This window comes from Jaculus jaculus, chromosome 11, assembly GCF_020740685.1.
Source record: "Jaculus jaculus isolate mJacJac1 chromosome 11, mJacJac1.mat.Y.cur, whole genome shotgun sequence".
NCBI lineage: Eukaryota > Metazoa > Chordata > Mammalia > Rodentia > Dipodidae > Jaculus > Jaculus jaculus.
In genome coordinates, this window is record NC_059112.1 from 101,771,233 (window position 1) to 101,786,238 (window position 15,006).

General features: G+C 48.7%; 1 protein-coding gene across 1 annotated transcript in view; it reads right to left on the reverse strand.

The window, feature by feature from the left end:
* Snx29 (sorting nexin 29) overlaps nt 1-15,006 on the reverse strand; it is a 459,228-nt gene that overhangs the window by 124,305 nt on the left and 319,917 nt on the right. Inside the window, exon 17 of the mRNA XM_045161574.1 lies at nt 12,563-12,679. Within this exon, the coding sequence (XP_045017509.1) occupies nt 12,563-12,679 (117 nt within the window). The remainder of the gene's footprint in view (nt 1-12,562; nt 12,680-15,006) is intronic.

Consider the following 15,006-nt stretch of genomic DNA (forward strand, 5'->3'; position numbering starts at 1 on the left):
CTACCTTACCAGGGCCTTATTTTCTCTAAATGGTCAGAAAGAAGCCTCCGCCCTCATGGGCCTGCTAATGCATTTGAAATGGGGCGTGATATCTAGAAAGTACTCAGCGAAGAGTGCCTGTCATTTGCAGGCAGGACTGGGGACACCATTCTCTCTCTGTCGGACTTGATTATCTCAAGGGGCAGCCAAAGGGCACACTTCTGAGCCTCATACAGGATGACATGAGAAGAAGCCACACTGGGAAAAAGCATCAGGATGTGGTCGTGACAGGGCCACTAAGGACGTCTTCGAATGTGGCAGTCAGACCTTGAAGGTGGGAAGACCTGAAAGCACAGAGCGGAAGGCGGCCGGCACAACTCGTGAGTGGCACAGGACAAGCCGCAAAACGCCTGAACAGTATAAATATCCCACGCGTGTTAGAAACAAACCCATATAAGCCTGTGTGTATGGGAAGAGTATCTTGGAGGAAATGGACTAGACTTTCCACTGCAAGGTCTCTGAGAGAGGGGCCCATGTTTTATCCTCTACGTAAGATTTGCAACATGGAAATTCTTTCAAATGTATATATTGTTTCAGAAAACTTCTGAAAGCAGAGGAGTTAAAAGACAAAGGGTAGGAAAGCAGAGCTTGGCACACAAAAGGAACAGTAAGAGCAACTGTGAGGGACGGGACCCGGTGACGGAGGAGCAGACGGTGACAGTGACCGTGAGGAACAGGACCCGGTGACGGAGGAATGGGCTTCAAGAGTCAGGCAGAAGGCCAGAGCCAGGGCCTACTTTGGCATGAGCCGTATTACTTTTCAAGCAGACTAGCAGATTTCCACAGCAAATGATTATCTGTCTCCATCAGTGGACATGTGATGCATGGGCTGGGGCAATGGCTCAGTGGTTGTGAGTTTTTGCTACCTGAGGATGAGGAGTCCGGGGGTGGCGGGGGATGCCTGAGACAACTAGCATTTCAGTCCCCTAAAAATTGTGGGAAAAGCTGGGCATGGTCATGCATGGCTACAACCCTAGTTCATGGGAGGTCCTGGAAAAACTCCAAGTTTCCCTAACTGAGAAATAAGAGCAGCTGCAATGGCAGAGTCAGAGACCCAGTCTCAAGGAAGTCCTCAGTCAAGCCACAGAGATGGGCACCCAAAGCCCCCTTGGACACCGCACATACCACACGCCACACACACTGTGCACACGCTCACACACCAAAAATGGGTGCGTGATGCATCAAAATCCCGTGCAGTTTTCTTTCCCATTTCATAGCTCATCAAGTCTATAGAAAAAGTTATAGCCTGTAGACATCTTTTTGTTTGTTTGTTTTGTTTCTCAAGGTAGGGTTTCACTCTAGGTCAGGCTGACCTGGAATTCACTATGTAGTCTCAGGGTGGCCTTGAATTCATGGTGATCCTCCTACCTCTGCCTTCCAAGTATTGGGATTAAAGGCGTGCACCACCATGGCCAGCCATGTAGACATCTTTATCGTATGTTTTATGGCCACAATATATCTTTCTACCTTTAAATATTAGTAAATATCTTTTAATAATATTTTCTAAAGCTTTTATTTATTTGCAAGCAGACAGAGACAGAGAGAAAAGAGAGACAGAGAGAGAATGGGCACACCAGGGCCTCTAGCCACTGCGAACAAACTCCAGATGCATGTGCCCTTTGTACATCTGGCTTACAAAGGTCCTGGGGATGCAAACCTGGGTCCTTTGGTTTCATAGGCAAACGCCTCAACTGCTAGGCCATCTCTCCAGGCCAGTTTACATGCTTTAAAAAAGTTAAAAAAAAAATGATGAAGCCAGGTTTGGTGGCCAGGCCTATAATCCTGGCAAAGGTAGGAGGATTGGAAATACAGGGCCAGCCCAAACTACACAGTTCAAGACCAACTGCAAAACCTTGTGAGATGCTCAAAACAACAACAACAACAAAAAAAAACGAAAGATGGGTGACGCTTGGTACTAGAGAACAACATGCATGACGCTGTGGGTTCAGTGCCCAGACGCACGCATGCACGCACACGCATGTACCACCTCAGGCTATTGGCAACAACTACTGGCTGTGAGCTCTGCTCTTTCAGCACGGAGGTGTGACTTGTGCTGGAGGCACGCACGCTCCTGCTGGCAGAAACAAAGACACTGCTGGGCAGCAGACATAAAGCGAGGCACTTTATCAGGAAAAGAACAAAATCTAGCAGGAGCTGAGGTCTTTTCAATCTCATTGGACAGCATGGCCTAGAACGTTCCCAAACCCTGGTCCTGGGCGTCAGTGTGCACAAAAGCCTCAGTGGCTACTACCTGGGAGTGTGCCACTGACTCTGCTCAACATCTCTGCAGACCCTATGGGGCGATGGATGCGGTTCACCACTGTGGAGGGTGGGTAATGCCAAGGGGCCACCCATCTCTCAGGAAGAAGTCACTTCCAAAAGACAGGCCAAGGGCTGGGGAGATGGCTCAGTGGTTAAAGGGGCTAGCTTACGAAAGAACAGGTCACAGGGAGCTGAGGGACACATCAGAGAACCTTTTAGGATGAAGACTCTGTTCCCATCGGACCAGGTAGCCTTCCTGTCTCCCAGAAATAAGACAGCAACATATCTGGATCCCACAGACCAGCTGCCCTTGCAATCAGACAGTATGAAACACACAACATGCCCAGCAAGTTACGCAAGTTCACTTCAAGGAGATGAGGCAGCCTCTCAGAATGACCTGGAGTACTCCCATGACACTTCTCAGCCCAGTAAGTCTAAGTAACAAAGGTTCTAGAGAGAAGGGAATTGACATAGGACTTTATTTTTTTCAAGAGAGTTTAAGAAAAATAAAACAGGAAAAAAATATGTCAGTGTTGTACAAAGCCACATTTAGCTGGTGGGAAGGTGTGACTACTCAGAATGGAAGTCTATTAACATGAAGAAAGAAATGTATTAAATTAGGGGATAAATACACACGGTATATTTAGAGAGCATGTACAAGTGTAATCATGTGGTTATTATGTGTAATTAAAGATACTATGTGTGTTAATTTAGAAGAAAAAGAAAATTTTACATTAGGACTTAGATGAAAATGCCCTGGTCAAGAAGATTCACGAAACATGGGTGAGACAAAATGGACAAGTCAGGAGATGCCACGCTGTATGATGACAACAATGAAATGACCAGGCTGGAGGGATGGCTTAGTGGTTAAGGCACTCACCTGCAAAACCAAAGGACCCTGGTTCAATTCCCCAGGACCCATGATAGCCACACAAGGGGGTGCATGTGTCTGGAGCCCATTCTCTCTCTCCCTCTCTCTCTCTCTCTCTCTCTCTCTCTCTCTCTCTCTCTCTCCTTCTCTCTCATAAATGAAAATAAAATATTTTTAAAGAGAATGAAATGACCAACCCCCAGAGTCATGAAGCACCAGGGGTGTGTAAGCTCAGGATTCTGACAGATCCAATCTGTGCCCCTGGGTCACACAAAGCCGAGGGACAGAGAGCAGGGGTTCATTTCAGGCAGGGCCGGGGCGGCAAACACAAGAGAACATGGAGTCTGTGCGTCCCCAGAAGCATCCTGGCCACAGCTGCCTACAGCTCTTGCTGCTCAGTGGGTGATGGATGGCAAACTCACCAAGCACACACAACGCTTGGCTGGAGCAGAGACAGGTAAAATGTGGTTCACAAGTGGCCTCACAACCCTTGCTGATCTTTCTTTAGACTTGGCAGCAGGAACACTCCCATCTCTGTGCCAAACCACAGTGCAGTCAAACCAGAGCGCAGCACACGAGACAGATTGGATGCTGGAGTTTGACCTTCCCAAGGGCACAGGCAGCATCTTCCAGGTCTGCGTGCCTCCCACTCGGTACGAGCAGCCACATGAAACATGAGTGACTGACGGGAGCAGAAGCCGGGGCCGAAAATCCCTCCCTCCGCTCCGGCTGAAGTCATTCCAGAGCACGAGGCTGACAGTCCCCGGCCGGGCCGCGCTGGCTTGGTGAAGTTTGCGCACTGTCAGCAGGCACGTGACCTTCATCCTAATGGAAGCGTATTTCAAAGCCCCCACACCCATGGTTCTTGGGCATTCAGGCTCCATGCACCCTACATCCCAGCCCCTCAGAGCACCCAGCAGAAGCCAGCTGCTCATGGTGATGTGTATACACTAGGGACAAGAGTGTATCACGAGCCCAGTGGGGAAGAAGTGGGGCTGGAGAGATGGCTCAGTGGGAAAGGGCTGGCTGTGTGAGCATGCAGACCTGAACTTGGATCCCCAGCACCCACGTCTGCTACCCCAGCACAGGGAAGGTGGAGAGGGAGCATCCTTGGAGCTTGCTGGCCAGCTAGGCTAGCCTGAAACGTGAGCTCTACATGCACATATGCCAAAAAAAAAAAAAAAAAAATAGAAGTGAGGTTGAACGGTCCCCTAGCCCACAGGCACTTGCATGAGTATCAAAGGTCATGTGATCACCTGGGGTATTCATCTAGCAACAGAAAAACACAAGGATGGACTTTTGTCTCCTGGCACTGAGTGGGTCCTGCAGGCTTCTTTCTAGATGATTTTGTGTCAAAAACTAATATTTCTGATGTAAGCTTCTATGTGAGTTATATTTTTAGTAGCCACTCTTAAATGGTACTTTTCAAAATAATCTCCTTCAAGACGGTAGACGATTAAAACACGGATGTCCAAGTGGTGAACTGGAAAGCCTCTTATAATTTGGAATGTGATGTTCAGAGCTGCTGGGGAACCGCAGACAATTTGATACTTGATCATTAGATATTCGACAAGTGCCACTGGGCTGAAAACTACATTTCTTACTAAGCTTCTATACTTAACTAGCATCAGCCCCAAAATGAGATCACTCCCTCTGAAGGCTTTAGGGATACAGAGAAAGACCCAGGAAGCACTTTGTTACAGAACTGGGGACGTCTCCCCACCCCCACCCAGCTCTCTCATCATTTCCTCCCACCAGCTCAGACGTGTTGACAGTGGGGAGATGGTGTCCCACGGAAGCCCAGGCTACCCAGCAGGACAGGAGGACACATTTCTGGATGGTATAAAGCCTTAGTTGGCAGAGTGTTTCCATGGATACCACAGATGTGTGGTACATCCATACAGCACATGCCCCAGGTTCTAAGAAGAGGGGCGTGAAGACACAACCCCTGTCATAGAGCAGCAGACGTGAAGTCACAGCACACACGAGAGCTGCAATGCTGAGTCACAGGAACTCACAGTGTAGCAGGGGCCGGGAGAACGGCGGGAGCTGGCCTAACTATGTCCCGCCTCACTGCGACCTCAGAAAACATGGGAGACTTGGATGACGACAAGGAAACGGGATGGATGTGCAGGTTTTCAGAGCACCTAACTTTGCTTCTTATACAAGAGGCAGGGGAGGAAGGAAAGATGGGAGTGACAGAGAGTGGGACAGACACAAAAAAGTGATTAGGCTTGGGGGACAGATGGACAGGCAGCCAGAGCCAGAGAGAGGTGGACAAGAACCAACACACACAGAAAGAGACAGAGAGAGCAACAAAGAAAGGAGAGGAAAGAAAAAGGAAGGAGAAATGAAAGAGAAAGAGGGGCCAACATAGAAAAAGATAAAAGAAAGAAGAAACTACAAAATATGATAGAGAGAGAGAAAAAAAAAATACCAGACAGGCCAGAACAGGCTTCCCACTTGTAGCTGGGAGAGCTGTGCTGTTTAGACCAAGACCTTGGGTAGGCTGCAAAGGAGCTGGGAGGCCAAGTGGGCCTAAGACTGAATGCCTGGCCTATCACTCACCCGTGACCTCGGGCACAGTATGTGGTCCCCTATCCTCCCACGGGCCCTGGCTAGGGCGCAGCAGGCTCAGTGAGTGCCCTATGTGAATGCACCCATTTGGCTAACACAACGTGTAAGTCTGCCTTGGACTTTTCCACCCGTGTTCCTGGGAAAACAGCTCTGTGTGCATCATCCTAGGCATGCCCCTGGGACAGTAATGTCAGGGGCTGCTTCTTTGTGCACAGGCAGGAGGCACCCTCGTGGGTGACCCTCTGGGCAGTCCTACAGTAAAGATGGCCGTGGCGCCACCTTCCTGCTTGCTCCATCACGCAGCACCTCCCCCCGCCCAGTCTTACATGCCAACCACACACACAGCCTTCGGAATCACTGTTTGGCTTTTGGGAAACTATCTTCCCCAGGTTCCATGTTTCCAAAGAGGACCTTTTTAACTTTAAAATAAAGTGATCAGTAGGATTGTAAAAAGAGCTTCAAGTGCACAAGGTGAGAAGGATGCAAAACAAAGAAAGGAGAGGCAGGGAGTGGGATCCTTTGAGAGATTCACCACGAGGGCAGTGGGTGTCTAAATCACGCAAAGTGTTGTGTCCGGGGCATGGCAGGCACTCAGGTTTGTGTTAACTGAAGAGCACGGGCGCTGATCAAGATGAGGCATGGAATAAAAGGGTTACAGGTCTGCGTTCCACGCTACAGGACCATCCCCTTGCACAGAAGCCTTGAAGGGCAGGGAGACGTACATATTTTAAAGACCATACGTATGTCCTTTCCTCCACTATCACACCGTCACCTTTCTGCATTTACGAAACTAGTGTGTTTCATGGGCACACAAGAGCAGGAGCTGACCTCCAAAGAAAAGATGCGAAAGGGTTTCCCTACACCTATCAAAGCAATGGACTTAGGGACAAAGGAGCTTGCTGGCCATGAATCAATGAACTGTGGGGATCTTAGGTCCCACAATACCCCTGAGATTTTGTTCTCTTTCAAAAGCGGGACCCCTTTAAGCCTATTTTCCCTAGGCCAGACCTGAATAAAAAAACTGCCTTCAGGAGGTGGCTCATGTGGTCAAAGGCACTTGCTCTTCAAGCCTGCCAACCAGAGTTCAGATCCCCAGCATCCACATAAAGCCAGATGCACATAGGCACGCACACGCCCAGGGTAATGCTAGGCAGAGCTGGAGAATCCTGATGCTCACGAGCCAGCTGTTCAGGTATTCCCAGAGGAAAACAGCAGGAGAAACAAGGTGGGAGAAGAGGACCACACTCTGAGGTCATCCTCTGGCCTCCACACATGTGCTGTGGAATGCTCACTCCCATACATACAAACATACACACGCATGTGCATACACAGGCTGTCCTCATAACAGAATAGAGACAATGGAAGCAAGCTAGGGTACAGTTCCCCTTACCCCCAGGAACATGTCACATAGCCACATTTACATATGTTCTAGCCTTTGTCACAGCATTCGATAAGTGGTAAGATGACCACAGATAGAGAGGAGAAGGCCTTAACTCCTTTACCCCCCCCATCTCTGGTTTGTCCACACTGTAAATAAACTCATGTTCAACTTATCAATTTCTGTTTCCTAATTTCTTTGGAATATAGGTAAATTGAGGCAATGGGTTTGTGGACCTGAGGCCTTGGCAAGTCATGAGCGCTCTATATCTATCTGCTCCACTGAGTTAATGACGCAGCGCTGTCTGGAGGGCAGAGGGTGAATGTGCACACCCGACGCCAGGCCCTCAGTCACGGGCTACCAGAGGGCAGTGCCCTCACCACACAGGGAGGACAGCAGACAAGTGAGTCCACGTAATTCAAGTCATGCCAAGCCAGCTCATCTTTCCTATTTAAGTGGAGGTGACCAGAAATGGGACCTGGGACAGACACAAGAGGAACTCAGCTTTGCACACATGAAGTGCGGGGCATGTTTGCATCCTGTGTGGGGACAAGCCTGCATTTAGTCTCCTGCATTGGCTTTCACCACCTGTCGACTTTAAATGACCTCCACATCTTGCTGTCTTACAGGGTTCTATTTCCCTCTCTTCATTTATTATTCAAACCAGAAGCCATTCTCCAAGGGGTAATCAAATCCTGCTAAAAGGTAAAAAGAAAAAAATCCAGCATTCATTCACATCTTATGCTAGAAGGGAAATAATGAGAAGCAACTACTAAGAATACTTGACATTCAAAAACAGAAAAGAAAGGGAGGAAGGAAAAAATTCAATCCTAAATCCTTTTCCTTTAAAATACATAATTGAGCTTAAATATATATTATCAGTCTTATTAAAAGATACTCCTGAGAGGAATTGGTGTACCGGCTGCTGTCTTTTTTCATAACCATCATTGGTCTATGGAGCTGTCTTCTGCTCTATAAAAATAAACTATTTGGAAAACAAACATGCACTGAGCACCTACTGAATGCCAGGTCCAGTGCCGGGCACAGGGGACCACAGGAAAACGTGGTGTGCTCCTTTATCATGTGATGAGTCATAAGACATCCCAACAGGGCCATCATCATGACATTGGTCCTACTTGACAAAAGGGGAAACTGAGGTTGTCAAACACAGCTCAGAGTCCTGATCCTTGAGTCATGTGAATGTTCTGAAGGCCTGGGAGCAAGTCTCATCCAGGCTGTGGTATCAGACAGGCCCACTGGGGAAAGTGAGAGGAGATTAATGGCGATGCAGAAGACCACTCCATGTTTCACACACACCCAGAATGGCCTCCGTTCTTGTGCCCTGGCAGTTGCGCTCTGGGGAGGTGGCTTGGCAGGTATGGGGCAAGGTCAAGGTCAAGGAGGTCTCCTGGGAGCTGTGGTCCCAATGGTCACTTCTTTCCAAGACCCTTCAGGTCCCTTCTGGTTTTGCCTCCTGGTCATTGCAACCCACCTGCATGGAAAGGCTATGGCCACTCAAGATGAGGCAGGAAAGATCCTGATGTGAAGAGAGGTCAAGGGCTTGCATGTCCCAGAAGAGATAGGAACGCTGCCACCTATTGTCAACAATGTCCACTCACTCATTTAATGAGTCAGCACCCATGTCCTTCAAGAGCCCACCGTGTGAGTCAGCAAATCCAAAGGAAGCAGAAAGGGGCAAGGAGCCCGCCTTCACAGCAGAGGCGAGACTACCATCCATGATGACTTCGCGGGGACATTAGCCCCGGGAGGGAAACACACAGAATCAGAGTGTAGGGAAAACCCAACCCTGCCTGGGCATCGGAAAGCTTCCTGGAGTAAGTGATGGACAGCCTTCTAGACACAGTAAGCAGGAGAAGCAAGGGGACTGAGGATGAGAAGGACAAAAACCTAGCTTTATGGAGAGCATGACAGAAGTCCAATAAAGGCCGAGCCCTTCTGCGTGGAGCTGCCACATGTACAAAAGACCGCTGGGACCCGCAATGGCCTCTTGCAGCATGCTAGCCTCTGGATTGTCCAGAGCTGTCCTGCCATAGGTGGAAGAGAGGTAGCAATCATTCTCGGCCCCCACAATCACGACCTCAGCTAACCTGGGTCTATTCCTGCCAGACCTGGACACAGACTTTCACAAGGATGCCATTCTAACATTCTGCTGTGAAAGCAAAAATGTAAAAGACAGGTTGGAGAGATGGCTTCACACTTAAGTGCTTGCTTGTGAAGCCTAAGGACTCCGGTTCGAGGCTGAATTCCCCAGTACCCATGTAAGCCAGATGCACAAGGTGGCGCATGCACCTGGAGTTCGTTTGCAGTGGCTGGAGGTCCTGATGCATCCATATTCTCATTCTCATATTCTCTCTATCTCTGCCTCTTTCTCTGTCAGTCTCAAATAAATAAATAAAAATAAACAATTAAAAAAAAAAAGAGAGAGAGCTGGAGGGATAGCTTAGCAGCTAAGGCATTTGCCTACAAAGCCAAAGGACCCAGGTTCGATTCCCCAGGACCCATATAAGCCAGATGCACAGGGGGGTGCATGCATCTGGAGTCCGTCTGCAGTGGCTGGTGGCCCTGGCGCACCCATTCTCTCTCTCTGTATCTCCCTCTTTCTCTGTCAAATAAATTAAAAAATAACATATTTTTTTAAAGTGAAACAATGCAATATCCATCCACAGGAATATGGCTAGGTGGACTGTGGGATTGCCATCCCAAGGGAGCATGGTGACCTTGTGTAGAAGATGACAGGTGTGAGAGCAAAGCAAGACACAGAGGACACCAGCAGAGTTCCAGCCGAGCCCTGCTCACTTCCTGTCCAGCCAGGCCTACCTCACGGAAGGCTGGAGCATCCAGGGCCCAAATGACAATGACAATGGCAAGTCAGCCAGCACTACAGAGATGCCTGTGGCCAAGTCCTAGTGGGGAAGTTCCGTGAGGGAAATGGCCCAGGGTCCTCCAAAATGAAGACACTGTGAAGGAAAAGGAAGAGAGCAGAGGGAGGGCCAAACAGGCAGAAAGACGGAGTAGTCTGATCCCCAGGGACGGCACAGAAAGGTGGGTATGAAGAGCCAAAGGAGGAGGACAGAGGAGCCGGTACTTGGTGTCAGTGGGTGAAGAAACCCAAGAGAGGGATGGCAGTGCCATGAGAACGCACTAAGTGCCACAGAGCTGCCTGCTGACCACGGTCAGGATGGTGCATTCTGTGTCATGCATCCCTCAGCACAAGTTTTTAAATTGTGACAGAGAGGGGCCAAAGAGATGGCTCAGTGGATAAAGCACTTGCCTTGTAAATATGGGTACCTGAGTTCAAATCCCCAACACCCAGGTAAAAGGCAGTGCTGTAGTGGGTATGTGTAATCACAGCAAGACTGCGGTGAGAAGGGAAGCAGAGACAGGAGAACCCCAGGAAGTTTGCAGGCTGGCCAGTGTGGTCAGCAGGGTGGAGGACATGGGACTCTGCCTCGCAGGATGCAAAAAACTGAGGACCGACACCTGAATGTTGGCCTCTGGCCTCCACAAGCATGCCATGGCATGCACACTCGCATTGACACACATAAGTGTACACACACCAAGCACACACACACCCAAAAATTATGAGGCAGAAACAGAAAAGACAAATTAGGGGCTGACGAGATTGCTCTGTGGTTAAAGGTACTTGTCTTCAAAGGCTCTCAGCCGGGGTATGAGTCTGCACTGTCCACAGTGGCCGGGGGCCTGCTGCACCCGTACTCACTCTCTTTTCATCTGCCCTTTCTCTCTGTCTCTCTCAAAGAAATAAATAAAAATATTTTTACAAAGAAAAAAAAGGAAAGGGAGGGCTGGAGAGATGGCTTACCAGTTAAGGCATTTGCCTGCAAAGCCAAAGGATCCTGGTTCCATTCTCCAGGACCCACATTAGCCAGATGCACAAGGGGGCGCGTGCGTCTGGAGTTCATTTGCAGTGGCTGAAGGCCCTGGCGCGCCCATTCTCCCTCTCCCCCACCCGTGCCTCTTTCTCTCTTTCAAATAAGTAAATAAAATATATTTTTTTAAAAAAAAAGGAAAGGGAAATCAACTATTTGCAATGTGTGCACCCTATGTGAATCCTGAATATAAAAAAAAAGTAAGAGACAATTAGAAATGTTAACAATGATACTTGATGACATAAAGAAATCTGTTATCTTTAAGGGTGATAGTTATACAATATATATGTTTTGTTACTTTAGACTTACATAGTAAGATACTTAGAGATTAAATAACACCTACTATTTACTGAAAGGCTACAGAAGACAGAAGCAGGGATGGGTAACTTGAAACAAGAGAGGCTGAGCCTGGTAAGAGTTCACCTGGACGATGGGTACATGAAATGGCATGGTGCTAGCCTGCTTACCTTTGCGAAGGTGCCATTTTTCATGATCAACAGGTTTCAGAATGAAGACGTACTTATGATATACACTCATCAAAGGACAAGTGCTAGAATGCACACGGCAGTTTGGGTTGCAAAGACAGGACTTTCTTGGACACCTCAAATGTCCAAAGCACGTGACTGGTCACAATACGGTGCATTCATTCACCACACAACGGCTGAATAAGCAGACAAATGAAGTCTCTCCAGGGTCTGCCACACGGGAGCTGCCCGCAGAGGGGGCCTGGCAGTGTTAGAAGCCTTTTGTGGTGACCACAACTTGGGAAAGTGAGGTTACTAAACTCTCAGAGGGGAAAGCGGGGACTCCACCATGTGCAGGGAGGCCCCACAATCAAGAATTACATGATCTAACCTGTCAGTGATATGGTTAGCAATCTCTACACGGGGTCTATATAGGGCATTCCTCAAACCGAAATACTCGACCAAAAATAAACAACAAAAGGGGCAAACAGCTTCGTACTAAAGGATCCTGCGGGTACAAAAACTAAGAACATGAAATCAAGCCTGGCTATCCATGTGGCAATTCAATTCAATTCTGCAGGGACAACATAGCCATGGAGGGGGGCATGGGATACGAGGGGGGAGAGGAAAATGGGTGATGTAGAATTGGAGACACTGTCATTATCCTCCCTCATCCTGTGAATGCAGCATGGATGCCATCTGCACAGAAGGCAAAGGGCCCTCTGTGTTCAGTTCCTGTGCCATGGTAGATCCTCGACATCACCAGTACTGACAAGACTGAGCACTGGGACCAGACAGTGGACACCTGATGGACTGACAGAGAGATCTGGTAGAAGGCAAGGCAGGGCTGGGCCCAGGGTGGTGGTGCACGCCTTTAATCCCAGCACTCAGGAGGTAGAGGTGGAAGGAATGCTGTGTTTTGAGGCCAGCCTGGAACTCACTACAGAGTGAGTTCCAGCTCATCCTGAGCTACAATGATACCTTACCTCAAATAAATAAATAAATAAATAAATAGGAAGACAGAGCCAGGACCAAACACCAAACAGTGGGGAACACTCACCGGGCCTCGGAGGTCGATGAGCTCCTGCCTCATGTGGGACACCAGGGCTTCCTTGGCCAAGAGGGCCCTGTGCAGGCGCTCGTTGAACTCGATCAGCTCTCCGTGCATCTCTGCCACCTGCAAGAGACAAACATGGCTCAGCACACGCCCGCAGGATGTCTCTGCTTCTCTATACCGTCTTCTTGCCAGGTTGCAATGAGGCATCAAGACCATGCCACTGCTTACCCATGAGAATGCAGACCCACTCTGGCGTTACGTGGGTATGACTTGCCCGATGTTAAACTGATGGGCCCACCAGTCCATAGTACATGGCTAGGACACGCCTGTGTGGGGTTGTTTCTGGACCTTGGGCTCTCGTTCTTAATTAACAGAACTTTTCTTACAAAGCAATTTTTGTAACCTGAGTGATGCCTGAAAAGAATGCTCGACCTGGGGCTACAGCTGTTACTCACAGTTAGGGTACTTGCCCAGTATGTGCGAGGCCTTAGGTTCAATCCATAGCATTGCAAAATGATGATAATTATGATAGTAATAATAATAGTTATTATTATTATAGAAGTAACAGAAGGTAATTACGGTTTGACATATATCGAGAATGCATGAAAATTGTCAAAAACAAAGTTAAAAATAATAATGCCCTTGATAATTATCAACACAAAAACACAGCTCTCACCTCAATGGGAATCTGATAGTTTATTATGGAGCCAAATATGTGTGACCATGGCCTGGGAATACAGATTCAAGTTACCTAAGTACAACTAAAATACTATAAACATGTCCCAACATGATGATACTTTTATGGAATTTTTTCCAGTCGCAGAACAAAAGTCGTAAGTCAATGTACTCTTCCGTTGGTGGAGACATCGGGGAGTTAAGAACTGTAGCAGAGTGGCAAGTCTCTGCTATAGGCCTTAGATGACTTGCTTGGCCTTTGGGTTGGGGGAAGCTGGCGTTCTGTCTGTACACTGCACATCGTGGCCTGATAGTCACAGGATGTTAGCTCAAAGATGGCGGTGGGCACAGGACGGCTAACCAGAGGACTGAAGATAGCTCAAGATCATACAGCTCTAGACACACAACACTGCAGTCCCCACAATCACAGAGGTCCCCATTAGTCAACCAGCCCTGCAGAAGCTTTCACACAGCTGTGACACTCTTCTCACACATGGCGGGTGGGAAGAAGTACAAGCATTCTACTCACCGGGTCGATGGTTCTGGAAAGCAAGGACACAGAACCAGAGCCTCACTGAGGATCGGTGCTGATGACGGTGACGCGCACACCACCCAAATACACAGCACCATCAGCGCTGCCATAGCTGAGGCTCTCTGTGAGCGTCCCAGCCCGGCCCAGGGCCACGTGCGACTGCCCTCACCTCGCACAGAGCAGCAGAGCTCAGGAGGCTGCGGCTGCCACAGGGCTGGGGACGACATCTGCGCCCTTGCAATGGGCCAGCTGCAGCCGGTCAGGCCTGCATAAAGCCACTGAAGCTTTCAGCATCCTTGTCTGATCCCAGAAAGGAAAACAGAGGTGCTACAAGGTAGCCTTAATTAATGCAGGTAGATTCAGCTCTGATTTACGCAAACATTGATAGAAAGGAGAGATGGTACCCTGCAGTACAATACCAGAACTCTTCAGGGAGACCCCTGCAAGCACATTAAGAATGTGGGGCCAAGAGATGGCTTAGAGGTTAAGGCAGTTGCTTGCAAAACCAAAGGACCTCGGTTCAATTCCCCAGGACCCATGTAAGCCAGATGCACAAAGTGGCGCATGCATCTGGAGTTCGTTTGCAGTGGCTGAAGGCCCTGGCAACCCATTCTCTTTCTCTCTCTCCCTCTCTCTTTCTCTCTGCCTCCCTCTTTATCACTCTCCCAAATAAATAAATAATTTAAAAAAAGAAAGAAAGTGAGGCCAGGGCTGGAGAGATGACTTAGTGGTTAAGGCACTTGCCTGCAAAGCCAAAGGACCCAGGTTCAATTCCCCAGGACCAACATAAGACATATACACAAGTTAGCACATGTGTCTGGAGTTCGTTTGCCATGGCTGAAGGACCTGGTGCACCCATTCTCTCTCTCTCCCACCCCCCTCTATCTCAAGTAAATAAAAAGTAAATAAGAATGTGAGGCCAAGCAAACCCACACCCTGCCTAGCCTCCTACCCCTGAAAACAGACCACCCTTTCCATGCCCCAGACGCATGGAACATTTTATTATTTATTTATTTATTTATTTGAGAGAGAGAGAGAGGAGAGGGAGAGGGAGGGAGAGAATGGATGCACCAGGGCCTCTAACCACTGCATACAAACTCCAGACACATGCACGACCTTGTGCATCTGGCTTACGTGGGTCCTGGGGAATCGAACGGGCTCCTTAGACTTCACAGGCAAGCACCGTAACCACTAAGCCATCTCTCCAGCCTGCGTGGGACATGTTTAATTGTTCATTTAT